This window comes from Python bivittatus, unplaced genomic scaffold, assembly GCF_059951505.1.
Source record: "Python bivittatus isolate LINGU-HERP-01145 unplaced genomic scaffold, Pbiv_v1 ctg000430_np1212, whole genome shotgun sequence".
NCBI lineage: Eukaryota > Metazoa > Chordata > Lepidosauria > Squamata > Pythonidae > Python > Python bivittatus.
Window position 1 is genome coordinate 2,180,271 of NW_028277071.1, and position 17,316 is coordinate 2,197,586.

At 37.3% G+C, this 17,316-nt stretch overlaps 1 protein-coding gene across 1 annotated transcript; it reads right to left on the minus strand.

The window, feature by feature from the left end:
* Window positions 1-2,516: 2,516 nt before the first annotated feature.
* On the minus strand, window positions 2,517-15,712 carry LOC112543161 (vomeronasal type-2 receptor 26-like). Its single transcript, XM_088143937.1, has 6 exons — window positions 15,522-15,712; window positions 14,355-14,532; window positions 12,372-13,232; window positions 11,282-11,509; window positions 8,375-8,501; window positions 2,517-3,412 (listed from the first exon to the last, which is right to left on the minus strand). Exons 1-6 carry the CDS (start codon window positions 15,710-15,712, stop codon window positions 2,517-2,519), a joined length of 2,481 nt encoding a protein of 826 aa, XP_088000063.1.
* Between the last annotated feature and the right edge of the window lie 1,604 nt (window positions 15,713-17,316).

Here is a 17,316-nt window from a genome sequence, read left to right on the forward strand (position 1 = left end):
AGCTGAAAAATAATGGCAGCAATGATGAGGTCTCCGGACAGATAATAATTGTGAACAATTGGAAGAGGATCACTGATATTGAAATTAAGAACAGGAGAAATGCACATCACTGTAGGAAGAAAAATTAACAGTAGTGTTCTGAATATAATCATCTCAATATAAGCTATGGCTATTTAGAGATGAAACAGTAGGTCCCATGTTTCTTTCTTTTTTTTTAATAAGAACTTTATTAAGTTATAAAAAACATACAGATAAAAGCAAACAAGAACTAATAATCAAAGAGAAAATTAGAAAACAAGAGAGTTAGAGATAAGGTAAAGAAAGAATACAAAGATGATGAAAAGTAAAGAAAAGAGAAAAAAATTACAAAAAAATGACTTCCGACTTCTTATACAGCATATATAGATAAATCGTATTTATTTATTTAGTTATATTTCAGATTTGTCACCGCCCATCTCACTGTGGAGTGACTTTGGTGGTTTACAGTAAGAACAGAACAAACATTAATTAAAATAGATAAATAATAATTAATTAATTAAAATATGTTAAGAAACAAACTTCCTATATGATATAGTAACCTCTTACTCTAAAACTACATCTTAACATACATATTTTGTATAACCTATTATTTTAACTCATCATCAAATCCATAAATAATAATTTCATTTTTTTTTCCTGTCTCCTGCAAAAAGCCCAAAAGGAGCTTCCAATTGGCATTAAAGTTAGTCAGTGTTTTTCTCTAAGCAAAGCTGTCAATTTTGCCAGATCAGCTAACTCCATCATCTTCATGATCCATTCTTCCATTGTGAGTAATGTTGAGTCTTTCCACCTTTGAGCATATAAAAGTCTAGCTGCTGTTATCATATATAAAAACAAAGGTCCATGAGCTTTTTCCAATTATATATCCATCAGTCCCAAAAGGAAAGCCTCTGGTTTTAATTGTATATTGACCTTCAAGATCTTCTGAATTGATATATGAATTTGGGTCGAACATTTTAACCTTATTACAGATCCACCAAAATTATAAAAATTCCCTTCATGTTGTTCACATTTCCAACATATATTTGAAATCCCTTTATACATTTTGGATCATCTGTCTGGTGGCAAATACCTTCTATACATCATTTTATAGAAATTCTCCTTCAAATTATAACAGTGTAAATTTTAACCTTTTCTTCCACATATTTTCCCATTGATCCATTTGTATATTATGTCCAAAATGTTTATCCCTTTTTATCATTCAGTCTTTAACTTGTTCATCTTTTTCAAATCTCAACAAAAGCGTATACATTTTCGCAATAAGGTGTTCATCATTGGTACACAATTCAGTTTCAAAATAGCTTTGTTTTGTTCAAAACCATGTATTTTTAATCAACTTTAAATCCTTCTCCAAGTTGTACATATGAAAACCAGTGGCATGAATGTCCTTGAGATGTCAAGTCCTCTCTTGATTTTAATTTCTCCTTGATGAATATTAGGGATATCACTGTAAGTTAACCATTTCTGCTTAGTTACCATTCTTTCTTATAAAATGCTTCTTGTGGGGATAACCATAAGGGTATTTTCAGACTCAGTCTAGGTTTATATCTATTCAAATTCTCAAAATGACACATCTAATAAAATGATTCTTAAAATCCACATTAACCTTAACTTTATCACACTATAAATAGTAAATTCAGCAGTGCAGAATGAGATGTCATCCAAGACAGAAGAATGACAGTGATAACATAATTACACAAGCTGTCAAAGGTGGGGCAGTTGTCATCCTGAACAAGGTGAATTACATCAGGGTAGCCAAGAACCAATTCTCAAACACCATGTTCAACCAACTTCTTTCCTCAGATCCCACAACAGCATATCACCAAGGCTTTTGTGCTTAAGGGAGGACTAGAACCCATTGGTTTCCAGTCCACAACCATACCAACTACACCAAAAGATCTCACAAATTTTCAGATTTGGGCAGGGGATATTAGTGGGAATTTTCCTGTACATTTAAATAATCATTAAGGGAGAATATTGGGAGGGATTTAAATGGCAGATACATCACAAATATTATGCATTAGTTTTTTTCCTAACAGCATCTCAAAACAAAAAAGACAATAAACTGTGGGTCCCACCCACACTCAGGATGTTTCAATGTTATTGGTGATAGAGAAGAGGGTTTTCCTTTCTTTTTTGGCAGGGGTGTTATAAAGTTTATGGGTTGCAGGACACAAACCCTTTTAGTGCACATTATGAGATTAAAAACTGTTTTTCATTCAGTATTTTCTTGATTAGCCATTCCCTTTTATTCTGATTAGGGCTCAGGATAATTATCTAAAATTTGAAAGAAAAGATGAGAAGCAACTGTCTAGATTCTGAAGTGAACTTGGAAGAGATAGTCACAGTTACTGCTTTCTATGTCCCATTGATGTGCCAATATGAGGGACAAATGCAGAACCCCAAACTGCAAAAACTGAACATGCTGGAAGTAATCAATCTGACTTAATTCAAAGGGTCTCCTATAAAAAGCAGTTTCATTTCTTTATTAGTTGATTCTTTTTATTTAAATCAGGTCTCAGAATAATGATATAGCTTTTGGGGGAAAAGATACAGCCCAGTAATCCAGCTGCAGAAGCCAAAATAGAGAAGATCTCCACAGCTACCATGTATTTCCCCTTGGTGCTCAGATAGGTGGGAACAAATGAAACCCAGACACTACAAAAGACCAACATGCTGAAGGTGATAAATTTGGCTTCATTGAAGCTGTCAGGTAAATTCCTAGCTAGGAAGGCCACGGTGAAGCTGATAGCAGTCAAGAACCCCATAAAGCCAAGGACAAAATAAAACACTGTGGTTGAACCTTCATTACATTGCAGGACAATTTCTTCAGCCATGGAGTGCATGTCAGAATCTGGGAATGGGGGAGAAATTGCCAACCACACTACACAAATGGTGAATTGTGCTAGGGAGCAAAATAGGACAATAGTGTTGGCCAGCCTTTTCCCCACCCACTTCCTTATTTTGGAGCCTGGCTTAGTGGCCATGAAAGCAAGAACTACTATAGTTGTTTTACCCAATATACAAGAAAGGGCTATAGAGAAGATGATGCCAAAAGCAGTTTGTCTCATGGAACACTTCACTTGGTCAGGTTGGCCAATGAAGAGCAAAGTGCAAAGGAAGGAGAGGAGGAGAGCAATGAGAAGAATGTAGGTGAGGTTCCTGTTGTTGGCTTTGACTATGGGGGTGTCCTGGTGTTTAATGAAGATCCCCAGCACCACAGCTGAGATGACAGAAAAGGAGACTGCGATCACTACTAAGGAAATGCCCAAAGGCTCTTGGAAAGACAAGTAAGTTATACTTTTTTGAAGGCAACTATCCCGATCCTTGTTTGGATATTGATTCTCTGCACATGGGAAACAATCATCTAAGTCTGGGGGGAGAAGAACAAAACAAAACTGCTCACAGAAACTCTGTTGATTTTAAGCATGAAGAATTAATCACAGACTTGATCCACTAAGCTACTGTGACTTACTTAGGGATTCATATTATTTTTTCTTAAAATAATTCGTAATGCAATGTATATTCTGTTGCAGTGTTCTGTTTCAGGATGCCCTGAGTTATTCAGCTATCTCTAAATCTGAATATGATACTTTTCCTTTCTATTATAGCCCACATGAAGGGAGACTGGATAGAATAGGAAGTAAAAAGAGTAGAAACAAGAGGAAAATGTTGCATGGATAGAATTATTAGATTTGAGCTTCATGCAAAGTTACCTTTATTTCCAAAAAGATGATACAAAGGAAGCATTGTGGACTGTCTACCACTAAGCATTGGTTCCCCTTCATGGATCACTGCCTTGTCGTGGCGAAGGGGCTTGCGTAACTCAGTGAAGCCATGAGCTATACCGTGCAGGGCCACCCAAGACGGACAGGTCATGACAGAGAGTTCTGACAAAATGTGGTCCACTGGAGAAGGAAATGGCAACCCACTCCAGTATCCTTGCCAAGAAAACCCCATGGACAATGTTAAAAGGCTAAAAGATATGATGCCGGAAGATGAGCACCTCAGGTCGGAAGGTGTCCAATATGCTACTGGGGAAGAGCGGAGGGCATTTCCAAGTAGCTCCAGAAAGAGTGAAGCGGCTGGGCCAAAGCCGAAAGGACGTTCAGCTGTGGATGTATCTGGAAGCGAAAAGAAGGTCCGATGCTGTAAAGAACAATATTGTATAGGTACCTGGAATGTAAGATCTATGAACCAAGGCAAGCTGGATGTGGTCAAACATGAGATGACAAGATTGAACGTCGACATCTTGGGAATCAGCGAACTGAAATGGACGGGAATGGGTGAATTTAATTCGGGTGACCATTATATCTACTACTGTGGGCAAGAAACCCTTAGAAGAAAGGGAGTTGCACTCATAGTGAATAAGAGAGTGGGAAAGGCAGTAATGGGGTACAACCTCAAAAACGACAGAATGATCTCAGTGCGTATCCAAGGCAAACCATTCAGTATCACAGTCATCCAAGTCTATGCCCCAACCACTGATGCTGAAGAAGCTGAAGTTGACCGCTTCTATGAAGACCTACAACACCTTCTAGAACTAGCACCAAAAAAAGATGTCCTTTTCATCATAGGGGATTGGAATGCTAAAGTAGGAAGTCAAGGAGTAATCGGAATAACAGGCAAATTTGGCCTTGCAGTACAAAATGAAGCAGGGCAAAGGCTAATAGAGTTCTGTCAGGAGAACAAGCTAGTCATAGCAAACACTCTTTTCCAACAACACAAGAGACGACTCTACACATGGACATCACCAGATGGTCAATACCGAAACCAGATTGATTATATACTTTGCAGCCAAAGATGGAGAAGCTCTATACAGACAGCAAAAACAAGACCAGGAGCTGACTGTGGCTCAGATCATGAGCTTCTTACTGCAAAATTTAGGCTTAAATTGAAGAATGTAGGGAAAACCACTAGACCACTCAGGTATGACTTAGATCATATTCCTTGTGAGTACACAGTGAAGGTGATGAATAGATTTAGAGGATTAGATTTGGTAGACAGAGTGCCTGAAGAACTATGGACGGAGGTCCGTAACATTGTACAGGAGGCAGCAACTAAAACTATCCCAAAGAAAAAGAAATGCAAGAAAGCAAAATGGCTGTCTGATGAGGCTTTACAAATAGCTGTGGAAAGAAGGAATGCGAAAAGCAAGGGTGAAAGGGAAAGATATAAGCAACTGAATGCAGATTTCCAGAGAATAGCCAGGAGAGATAAGAAGGCCTTCTTAAATGAACAATGCAAAGAAATTGAGGAAAACAATAGAATGGGGAAGACTAGAGATCTCTACAAGAAAATTGGAGATATGAAAGGAACGTTTAGTGCAAAGATGGGCATGATAAAGGACAAAAAAGGCAGGGACCTAACAGAAGCAGAAGAGATTAAGGAGAGGTGGCAAGAATACACAGAAGAACTATACAAGAAAGATCTTAATGTCCCTGATGTCCACGCTGGTGTGATCACTGACCTTGAGCCAGACATCCTAGAGAGTGAAGTCAAGTGGGCCTTAGGAAGCATTGCTAACAACAAAGCTAGTGGAGATGACAGTATTCCAGCTGAATTATTTAAAATACTAAAAGATGATGGTGTTAAAGTGCTGCACTCAATATGCCAGCAAGTTTGGAAAACGCAACAGTGGCCACGGGATTGGAAAAGGTCAGTTTACGTTCCAATTCCAAAGAAGGGCAACGCCAAAGAATGCTCAAACTATCGCACAGTTGCACTCATTTCACATGCTAGCAAGGTTATGCTCAAAATCCTACAAGCTAGGCTTCAGCAATACATGAACCGAGAACTACCGGATGTACAAGCTGGGTTTCGAAGAGGCAGAGGAACTAGAGATCAAATCGCCAACATTCGCTGGATCATGGAGAAAGCACGAGAGTTCCAGAAAAATATCTACTTCTGCTTCATTGACTATGCAAAAGCCTTTGATTGTGTGGATCACAACAAACTGTGGCAAATTCTTAAAGAGATGGGAATACCAGACCACCTTACCTGTCTCCTGAGAAATCTGTATGTGGGCCAAGAAGCAACAGTTAGAACCGGTCATGGAACAACCGATTGGTTCAAAATAGGGAAAGGTGTACGACAAGGCTGTATACTGTCACCCTGCTTATTTAACCTATATGCAGAGTACATCATGAGAAATGCCAGGCTGGAAGAATCACAAGCCGGAATTAAGATTGCAGGGAGAATCATCAACAACCTCAGATATGCGGACGATACCACCCTAATGGCAGAAAGTGAAGAAGAACTAAAGAGCCTCTTGATGAGGGTGAAAGAGGAGAGTGCAAAAGCTGGCTTGAAACTCAACATTAAAAAAACTAAGATCATGGCATCTGGACCCATCAATTCCTGGCAAATAGAAGGGGTAGAAATGGAAGCAGTAACAGACTTCATTTATTTGGGCTCCAAGATCACTGCAGACGGAGACTGCAGCCATGAAATTAAAAGACGCTTGCTCCTTGGGAGGAAAGCTATGGCAAGCCTAGATAGCATATTAAAAAGCAGAGATGTCACCTTGCCGACAAAGATCCGCATAGTCAAAGCTATGGTTTTTCCAGTAGTAATGTATGGCTGTGAGAGCTGGACCATAAAAAAGGCCGAGCGCCGAAGAATTGATGCCTTTGAACTGTGGTGCTGGAGAAGACTCTTGAGAGTCCCCTGGACTGCTAGGAGGTCAAACCAGTCAATCTTAAAGGAAATCAACCCTGATTGCTCATTGGAAGGATCGATAATGAAGCTCAAGCTCAGATATTTTCCAAGACTGTCATGGCTGCTCTACCAAATACTAGACTGCAGGGTATTTCTTAAGTGGTTGTTCCTTTACAGTTGATGCTTGATCCTAAAGACAGAAGCTATCCACCACTTCAATATCTTCATTGCCAATTCTAAAGCTGGTTGTTGTACCTGTTGTCATTAGTTTCATCTTCTTTATATTTAATTTTAATTCAATTTTTTTCACTGTGCTTCTTAATTTGTATTAGTAGAGCTTGCAGATCCTTTGCATTTTTGGCTATCAAGGTAGTGTCATCAACTGCAAGTTATTCATGTTTCTTCCTTCAATTTCAAAACCACTCTCATCTTCTTTCAACTCAGCTTCCCTTTATATATATATGTGTGTGTATTTATGTGTGTGTGCACGTGTGTATACACACCCACACACACATATGTAAACACAGCACACAGGCCGAATAAATACAGAGAGTATACAGACTTATTGCACTCCTTTGCAGCCCTGGAGCTTGTTCATTTCACCATGTTCTATCTATACTGTGGCTTCCTGACCTGTACCATATACTGGTTTCTCATGGTTCTTCTGAGCACATTCCACAGCTTGACATGATCAACACAATCAAAGGCCTTTCTATAATCAACAAAACATGTAATGATTTCTTTCTGGTATTCTTTGGCTTTCACAATTATCCAGCATGCATCAGCAATAACATCTCATGCTCCTCGGCCTTTTCTAAAGCCACCTTGAACATCTGGCACCTCTTTTTCCATATAGGGTTTTAATCTGCATTGGATGATCCACAGCATTATTTTGCTAGCATGTGAAATTAAGGATATTATACAATAGCTGTACTCTCTATTAATTCTCCTTTTTTGGGGTATTGGAATGTAGACTGACCTTTTCCAATCTGTTGGCCACTGTGTCATTCTCCAGATTTGCTGGCATAGCTTGGTTAGAATCTTGACTGATTCTTCTTCTGTTGCTTACCATATTTCAGTTCCTGTAGCCTTCTGACTTGGTAATGACCGGAGTGCTGATCTAACTTCATATTCTAGTACTAGAAGTTCTTGTAAGTAGGGAATATTTTCTAAGGTATATTGTATGTTGACATCTCTACTGTATGATGCTTTTTCATTCAAAATCTTTGTGGTTCTGTACTATTGAGCTAATTGACTTTGTTCTTCACAAACAATCAGCTGCCCACCAGCTTCACAGCTCCTCCCTGGGGCCAAAGATCTCTTTGCCTTACATGTTTGACTTCTGAGACCAAATATTCAGAATGTGGTTTTGTCCTCTTAAGTTGACAATTCTGTAACTTGGGAAGATGTTCAAAACAAGCAAAGAAAAAAAAAAAGCTGTCCTATAAAGCCCTTGGGTATTCATTTTGGTATTTTCAGGAAGCCCTCGAGATCACAGATTCCTGTTTAGAAATGTCAAGAAATCCTTCTATGTTCCCTTGTATAATTCTCGCATCTCTTTCCCTGAATTATAATAAACCTTTTAACTGGTGGGCCGATGTGGCTCAAACATGGGTTCTTTGGATTATAGAAAAAAGTATTAGAAAAAAATATACATAAAATGGATATCTATTACCTGTTTGGTTTGCAAACTTTCCTTTAGGACAACGAAGGCAATCATAGCAGCAGAATGGCTTCCCTTCTACTTTTATCTTGCTATAACCCGGAGAGCAATTGTCATTGCAAGCAGAAAGAGGCCAGGTCTGCTGAAAATTTAAAAAATAAAAGCTGAAATTATTCTTTAACATTCAGAAATCATTGTCATTCAGTAACTTGCATATCATCAAACTCATCAAAGCTTACTTGCTCCTTGCAATTAAACCAGGTAGCTCTCCATACATCTTTGAATAGCCCTAATTCCAGTTGATGGGTCTCCAAAAGAGCAACTGTAACCTCTCTGGGACAGCCTCTTTGCTGCCACCATCGGCAAATGCATTTGTGCATCGTTGAGTGGCTCTCAAGCCTGCCTGGCAGTAAACAAATCTCTTTGACTTTTAAGCAATCTATGATACCTCACAGATTGCTTAAAATGAATTTTTTTCTTGCTACCTTTCAGATTGTTCCAATCAGAGTGTTTCGCAATGGAGGGGCAACCCCTTTTTTCAGCTCTGCTACTGTTGATTTACACAGTCTTCCAAATAAGAAGCCTGTTGTTACCAACAGTACCTCCTCTCCCTGTTTGTCCTTGGCTAAGCAAGGCCTTGGGAGTAAGGTGGATATGCAGAATGAGGCTAAGTCTGATCTGGACGAAGCTGCACGTATCAGTGCCTTTGGAGTCTTGCCCAAGGTCAAGCAATAGGATATTTTGCAAAGGCTGGATAGACTTAAGAAAACTCTGTTGGCTATTATTGCTAATGCTGAGCCATTTATTGAGTTTGTGTCACTTAAAATTTTGCATCATCGGTTTTCTATGGGTGAGGAGGAGTTGGCTGGAATATACCAGACTTTTCCAGATGATCAGAGGACTGAGTCCCCAGTCTTTTGCAATGATGCTGAAGACAGCCTCCCAGATCCTAGCAAGCCACACCCTGGAAGCTCAGCCAGAAATCTTGTTGAGCCTTCCCACCCATTCTTCTAATTTTGATGTTCTTACAGAAACACACTCAATCTCCCAACTGAAGGCTACTCCCCAATCTCAAAGCACATCAAACTCTGCACCAGCTGAGCCAGTTCTATGTGTGAGTGCACATCTCTCCCAGGTCTCTGTTCCTGCAAAGCAATATTTTGAAACACCTGTATGTGTTGTAATTGAAGACCACACAGGACTAACCACTGATAACCAGATCATCAGTGGAGGTATTGGACACCAATTGACTCTGCTATGATAATAGCTCAATCCCCATCCTTTCTTGGAGGAGATTGACAGATGCCTCCTTTGATATTTTTGTTGCTCCAGGAAACATGGGCCAAGGATGATATGTGGCGTCCTTGGGGTTCTCTGAGCTTGGTTCTTTTCTTGCAAACATTTCATTACCCAGCTAAGTAACATCTTCAGTGCTAAAATGGGATGAGGTTTGCTTTCTATTTATCTGCTGTGGCCTGCTTTGCCAGTGCTGGTAAGGGTGGGGGTTCTGTTTTGCTCTTCTGGTAGTTCACTGATTAGCATATGTTGACTGCTTGTTTGTGTGCCTGGTGGTGACCTTTGCTTATCTGGGTGATGATTGCTGGAGATGATTGCTGTGATTGAATGCTGGTGAGGCGATCTTCTGGTCTTTTGTCTCTTTTGAATAGTATGTAGATGCTGTTTATCTCTATGTGTCTGTTAATTGCTGCCTTGTCTGAATACCAGGCTTCCAAGAATTCTCTTGCATATTTGGATTTGGCTTGGTCTAAAATGCTGACAGTTTCCTGGTTAAAACTGTGGTTGAGTCTGTCCATGTGTTGTGAGATTAAGGAATTTTCATCATGTCTATTGACTGCTAGTTGGTGCTCATGGATGCGTTCTGCTAGTCTTCTGCCTGTTTGTCCTATGTAGTGTTTGTTAAAGTCCTTACACTGTATGTTGTAGATGAGAGGTGAGAGGGAATTTTTTTTAACATATATTAATTTTCTTATTAATTAAATTAATTAATGTAAAAGAATTTATTTAATTTAGATTAATTATAAATTAATTTATACATATAATAAAATAATTAATTAATTTAAATAATGTAAAAGAATTAATTTAAAAGAAAATTATCAATTAATTTCTAATTAATTGAAAATTAATTAATTTTCAAAGTTTGAATGTCTTTAAGTATATCCTACACAAACTGATATAATTAGTGAGCTGATAGGTGCTTTTTAAAAGGTAGCACATTTTCCAGAAATTAGCAATCCCAACATTGAGGAAAATCTATAATATTAATATGGTGAAAATTGAAAACTCCTCAGGTCAGAAACCTTTGGAGATATTTCGGCATTTTACAAAAATAAAATCCTGCCACCTTAATATTATGTATCATTGCAATTTTAAAGGCTGATAAGGATCCTGCCCCTTGTAGAAGCTATCAGTAGAGGTTACTGGTAGCTAACCAGTAGAGGTTAGGTACTTTCTTTTCAGGTTTATAGTTTTTTATACAGTAATAAAATGCCTATGCATTTTTAATATAGTATCATATATTAATAAGTAATGCTTTGTAAAAGAAATGTTATTTTTTAACATTTCTTGAAAAGTTTTAAAACTTCCTTTTTTAAAGCTCAGGAAAATCAGGAGGAGGACAAGGAGGAGAATGAGAAAGAGAAAGGCTACAATCTGTTGCCCTGGAATGAAAATTGTCTTATTCACCCTAAGAAATTTGGTTCAGGTCAGTTTATTTGTGTGTGTGTGTATGTGTGTGTGTGTGTTTACTCTATGGTGATCATGTTCATGAGTCACTTTGAGAAAAGAGTCAATCTGTGCCTGTAATTCCTGAAGAAACTGTCTTAATATTGAACCAATAAGTAAAAAGAAAAGAAAGAAAAGAAATGGTTCCCCATGGTTTGATATTGGCATCAAATGTACCTGGTTAAACATGGTAGGCCAGATTATTTCCTCTGCAGAAAGAGTAAGATGTTTGTTTGGGGGAGCTATTGGAGCTATTTTTCCAACTTTGACTCGATGAAACGATTGGTTCGGGAATATGACCCAGTTGATAATATCAAATCCAGTTGCTAGTTCTCCTCTTTCATCAAAGGAAACCATATCTCCAGCACTGTTGTTAAATGAAACAGTTCTCAGATACCAATGAAACTAAATGGAAAGAATTGATAGGAATTTTAAAAGATTGGAAAGAATGAGTATTATGTATTAAGTATGAATGAAGGATCCTTCATAAGCTATATGTTAGCCTTTTGAGGCTGACCAGTCAGCAAACACAGTGCAGAGTCGACTTTTACTGTTTTAGGGTATGATAACGGAAATTTGAAAGCTTGCTAGAGTTTCCCTCTAAGGCAGGATTATTTGGCGTCTCTTTCTAACACTCCCTCCTTCCCCAGGACTAAGTTGTCATTTGCTTTCTTTTAACAGTCCTTCTGATCACTTTTGTGTCCTTTGTTCAGGGCATCTCTGCACTCCTCTACATTACTTTTAGAATTCTTTTAGCATTCCCATGCATGCATGAAGCAATAATTTCATCCATGTCATCTGAAAACACAGTGTTAACCCAAACCTTCATGAAATCCTGGTTTCATTCTGTTGCTCTAGAACTGTAGTGTACTACAAATGTCATGTGTGTCTTGCCTATCAAGAACAAAGAAACAACACTCTTCATCCTTGTGTGGTCTGTGTGTTCATCACTGCTCAGCGGCATCCTCTTTCTTTTTTATTCCCCATCCCATACTCTTGTCCTCACTGAGCCCTACCATCAGCCAGGTCTTCCTCTGGAAACTCATTTTCCTCTTGAATTAGCATTTCATATTGCCTCCTTCTCATCAATGGTTTCACACCATGTTTAGGTATAGTATATGACCCCGAACTGTTAAGGCAAAATCCACCCCTCTTTGAAGGACTGACATATCACTTTGATCTTATTTTATTACATCCCAAAATGCCAGCTGAACACTTATATGACTAGCTTTTGGATAAAGGGATATTTATATTCATTCCATTTTACCTGCCACAACTGTTGATTTAGAGTCCTGAGTTCCCAAGCATTTCCTCTTTTTCTGCATTTGGGTTTGGATGAAAGCATAGCTTGCAGAGCATGGGCCACTGCATAGACAGCATTGTAGACACTATAACTTTGCCCAGTTATGCTAGTTTCAAACACAGATTCAGGAAGGGTCTCCAGTGCCTCCTCACCAGTGCATTCGTTGTCACTGTCCTCATCTAACATGGCATGAGGGAAAGAACATTCAAATGCATGTTCCCAAAATAGTCTTGTCAAACTGTCTTCTTCTTCAGAAGTAGGCTTTCTCATCTGAATAAATTTCTTAAACCCTAATATCTCCTTTGAGGAAATTGCCAAGGAGAGTGCACCATGAATGAAGTCCAGACCTCTATATCTTTGAAAAGGGAGTGATGTGAATTCCATCTGTGCTGGCATTATCCAAACTTTATCTTTTCCCTTCATTGGCATGTCCTCATATTCTGAAAGATATGGCAACATTCTAAAAACAGGCATGTCCTCATTTTCACAATATATGATCACAACATTGGCAGTACTTCTCATAATAACCTTGTACATCATAACATAGCCATTAAGTTGAACCTCAATGTCATTGGTAACAGATTCTGTTGGCATTTCTTCTATGAAGTCAAAACAGATGCCTTTCTTAGAAAACATATCAAGCCTATTCTGTATAAACCTCTTTCCTTTTTCAGGGTTTTGGACAATGAGCCCAATCCATTTCCACTGGAAGTGAAGCAACAATTGGATGATCCCCATAACCTGAAGATCTTCATTTGGAAATAACTGATAGAAGCAAGCAGCTTGTACGTTGTCATCCATCTCTGCAGCTGAGCCATATATGAGCTAAGAAAAATGAAGAAATTGGAGCATATATTTCCAAACCAAAATATTTTTAAGGATGTGTACTGATACAAATATTAATATTCTCCAAAAACAAAAGAACAGAGTTGATTTCTATTTGCATATTCCAATATAATTTATAAGGAAATTGTTTATTTTTCTTCTATCGTGGTGCTTCAGGAATGTATGAACTGCAAGGATACATGTGAGCTATTAGATTATGTTGTATTTAAACACATGGTTCAATGAAATAATTTTTCATAGGATTTGGATTATGCACCTTTCTAGCAATTTGAGTAATTCCTGCCTATCTGTCCCTGGGTAAAATATAGTTAGAATATTTTGATATTTAGTATGATTCTAATACCAACAATATTAAGCAATGTTGGTTATCCCTTTGTTTTGAAGGCTTGTGACACAAACCATATTCATCATCTAGATAAAACTTTGGAATATAAATTAAACTAAACCCAGCAAGTGACGAGAAATATTTTTAATAAAAGGAGGGATCCATATATTTTGATTGCAGCTCTTCTGTTGCTATCCAACAGGTGAATAATACTCTCATATTGTACACAATTTTATTAATTTAATATATAAACTAGGGGTACCAAGAGAAGTATACCAATGGAAGGGGTACCAATAAACTAGGGGGTAAAACTGTATTGTGAGAATTAAAAATTTGAATCTGTTTGATATTTTGGTGAATAAATAAATCTAGTCCTTTGTGAAATTAACTTTAAGTAGAATAAGAAAATGTACTGATATGCTCCATTTTATATTCATATGTACTCACATTAAGAAAGCAATATCCATACATTATACTTAGGCTAAATCTACATTTAATTATAATAAGAGTGAGCAAGTTCCCAGGTGAGTTTATTGGGTAGTCTTTATTTGTGTTTCATCTATCAATATGCACAAACCATAAAGGATCACCTAAATGTGTGAATGGGTTGTTGAACTTGACTTCTTTCTTTCAGGGATAGATCTTACCTGTGAGGTGATGCAGTTCTTCAAGGCATCTTACACTGTTGTCTATTTCTTTATTATTTTTTAATTTACTATTTTCTCTGTCCAGACAACAAATCTTTAGTGTACCAATCTTTTAAGAAAACATCTTACCTGTGGGATCTTGTAAATGCTCAGAATATTTGACATGAACTGACCAATGTAAGCATTATGTCCGGCAATCACAGATATTACACTGTCCTTGAGATCACACTTGTAGTTTAGGATGAACCTTCCCTTTGTAGAGAGAAGCTCCATGGAAGCGAGATAGATCCATCTTGCTAGGACGTAGCTGTTGGAGATATGGATACCGAGGGTGATATTAGGCAAGATCCAGGAATTTTCATTGATTTCTTTAATTGCAAATTCCAAAGCCAAGATGTGCTGGTAGTTTTGCATATGAAACCTGAAATGAGTGTTAGAATGTCTGTTTCCAAATTTGGAATTGGCTACATCCTAATTTATGATTTCTAATCGTATCATAGAAGATTAGATTATACAGCTCATGAGCACTGAAAGAGGTGGGTACTTTGGCATTCAAGCAAGGATTTCTTTGAATATCTGTCTAAGGCAATTAGTCTTAAGACCGAGGGTAAAGTTATATAACAATAGATATACAACTCTCCCTGGAATACTGGGCTTTAACACTCCACTTCTTTTTACCCATTGGAGATATTCCTAAATAGTGGTGATGGTGAGGTCTGAATTGCAAAATGGAATAATTATCAATAATTACAGAGGTTTCCTTAATTTAGGGGTCCTGATTTCATTTTACCACCTACCCTAATATTCTACTCCACCATTGCTTCCTTTTCCTTGTTCTTCTTCCCCACAGTTGTGTTTCTCAGAGTAATTTAATTGTCACTATATTGTACTTTAAGATGCTGGAAATTTCTGAGAAGCATTTGATATAATATCTGGATGCAGGACTAATTGCACACCTTCTACAAATGATCACTATTATGAAGCAATGAGATGCCATTGCATACATTTTTTTTTTATACTTCACCTCATTATAGCCACATAAAAAAGAAATGTACTAAAATTAAACTACTAAAAATGTATCAAGGAGGGTTTTGGAAGCTATTGAAATAAAAACACATTGGAAAAAACCTTGTGTAAGAGACATCAAATGATAATTGAAGTAATAATTGTAATATTAAGAACAGAGAGAGATACTAGTGCAGCCCAGGCAGTCTAGCATTCATCACTCACCCTAATTCAATCATGCCACAGACTTTATTTCTGTATTTGCATTGCTTAAAACTAATAATTGCGTACATGAAATCATCAACCAGTTCATTTGATGGATTTCTTGTGAACGTTACTTTTTCAGACATCATGTAAATTTGAGAAGAAATGCCTGCAATGACCAGATCTTCTGAACGATACTGCTTGTGCTTAATAAGAGGGTGGTGTCCCACAGAACATTTACCAAGAGGTGTAGCACCGTCTACATAAAAGAACAACATTGTTACAAATGCAAAGAATAATACCATCTTGCAGACCAATTTATCTCTCAGCCATCTGTTCACTCTATTAGAATTAGGCATTTGATATCGGACAACCTGATATACATTATTCTGGGAGGCTGCTTTGAAGTCAGAAATGTACTGTCTTAGAAATCAGAATGAAAGGCCTTTGCCTCCCAGCTGTACCCCTGGAAAAAAAAAGAATATTATAATTTTGTTGCTGTTGAAACACATTACTTTATAATATTTTCTGTAACTCCTTAGAGATTGAAAATAATAATGGATAATTGATAATGATTGTACATCTATACATGCTGAAGTGCATATCCCAATTTGTGATACCCAGGGAATTGTAAACCTGGAATTAAGGACAAAATAATAGTGGCAGGGAGAAAAAAAAACTTAATTACAAAAGTATAAAGTTTCCTTTGGCAATATCTGGAGTTGGTTTTCCAAGTGACAAAACAGCTGAATACAAATGGAAATTTCAGTCATCATGAATTAAACAAGAAATTAAATCAAATCAAATTGTATTAAATTAAATTTGGGTCTCACTCTTAAGAAGTTTCTTTCTCTTCAGTTACTCTAAAATCAAATAATTAATCAAAGTACTGCTTTTGTCTGAATGTTGGTTGATGTATATATTGGTCACCAATGTGTTTATTTGGGGCATTTTAATTATTAATATTAATATATTATATTATTAATTATAATATAATAATATTATGTAACATTATATAATATTACTATATTATATAATATATTATAATATAATATAATTAATTAACCTTTCAAACAGACACTGGGTTTGCCTACTTCCTCTCTTAAATACTTTCGGAAGCTGCTTTTTACTGATTTTGTAGAAGTTAAGAACCTTCCAAAAGGGCAAGTTTTCTTATGCCAGAGAGTCTCCTTAACTCTGGATGAAAGAAGCTTTATGTAAGTGTAAGGATTAAAAAGAAAAGATTTACTTTTTGGAAACAGCAAAAGGGAGACGAGAAAGTGGATTTTGGACAGTTAAGGGGCTAAGTGGATTTGAAAGAATATTGTGGGGTGTTTAAAAAATTACGAACAAATATATGAAGTTTCTGAAATGAATTGTAAGAAATCCTCCCATGGGAAAGTTTTGTTGACTAGAAAATAAACAGATAATAAGAGGGGACTTGAAATTTGTCTACAGGGAACCAGAAAGAACAAACAATTATAATTAAAGGAGAAGAGACCCATTAATACAATGGAACAATATTATTTCATGTTATTTTGTGCTTATCTTTTCCTTATATCTCTATATCTGACATACATATATGAAGCATATGGTGTTTTCTGGCTGTATGGCCATAATGAAGATTAACATTAAGATTCCAAAGGGCAGGCACCACCACAGAGAGGGCACACTTCCTGGGTCCCCATAGGTGGCACTGTTTAATTGAAGGGACCTAAAGCACACCGCTTTGCCTGATCTTACTGGATGGGAAGAAACCATGGAGATAGGCAGTCCCTGAAATAACCTGGCCCTATGCCATGAAGGGCTTTAAAGGCGATAACCTGCACCTTGATTTGCACCTGGAAACTCAATGGCAACCAGTGCAGTTCCCAGAGCAGGG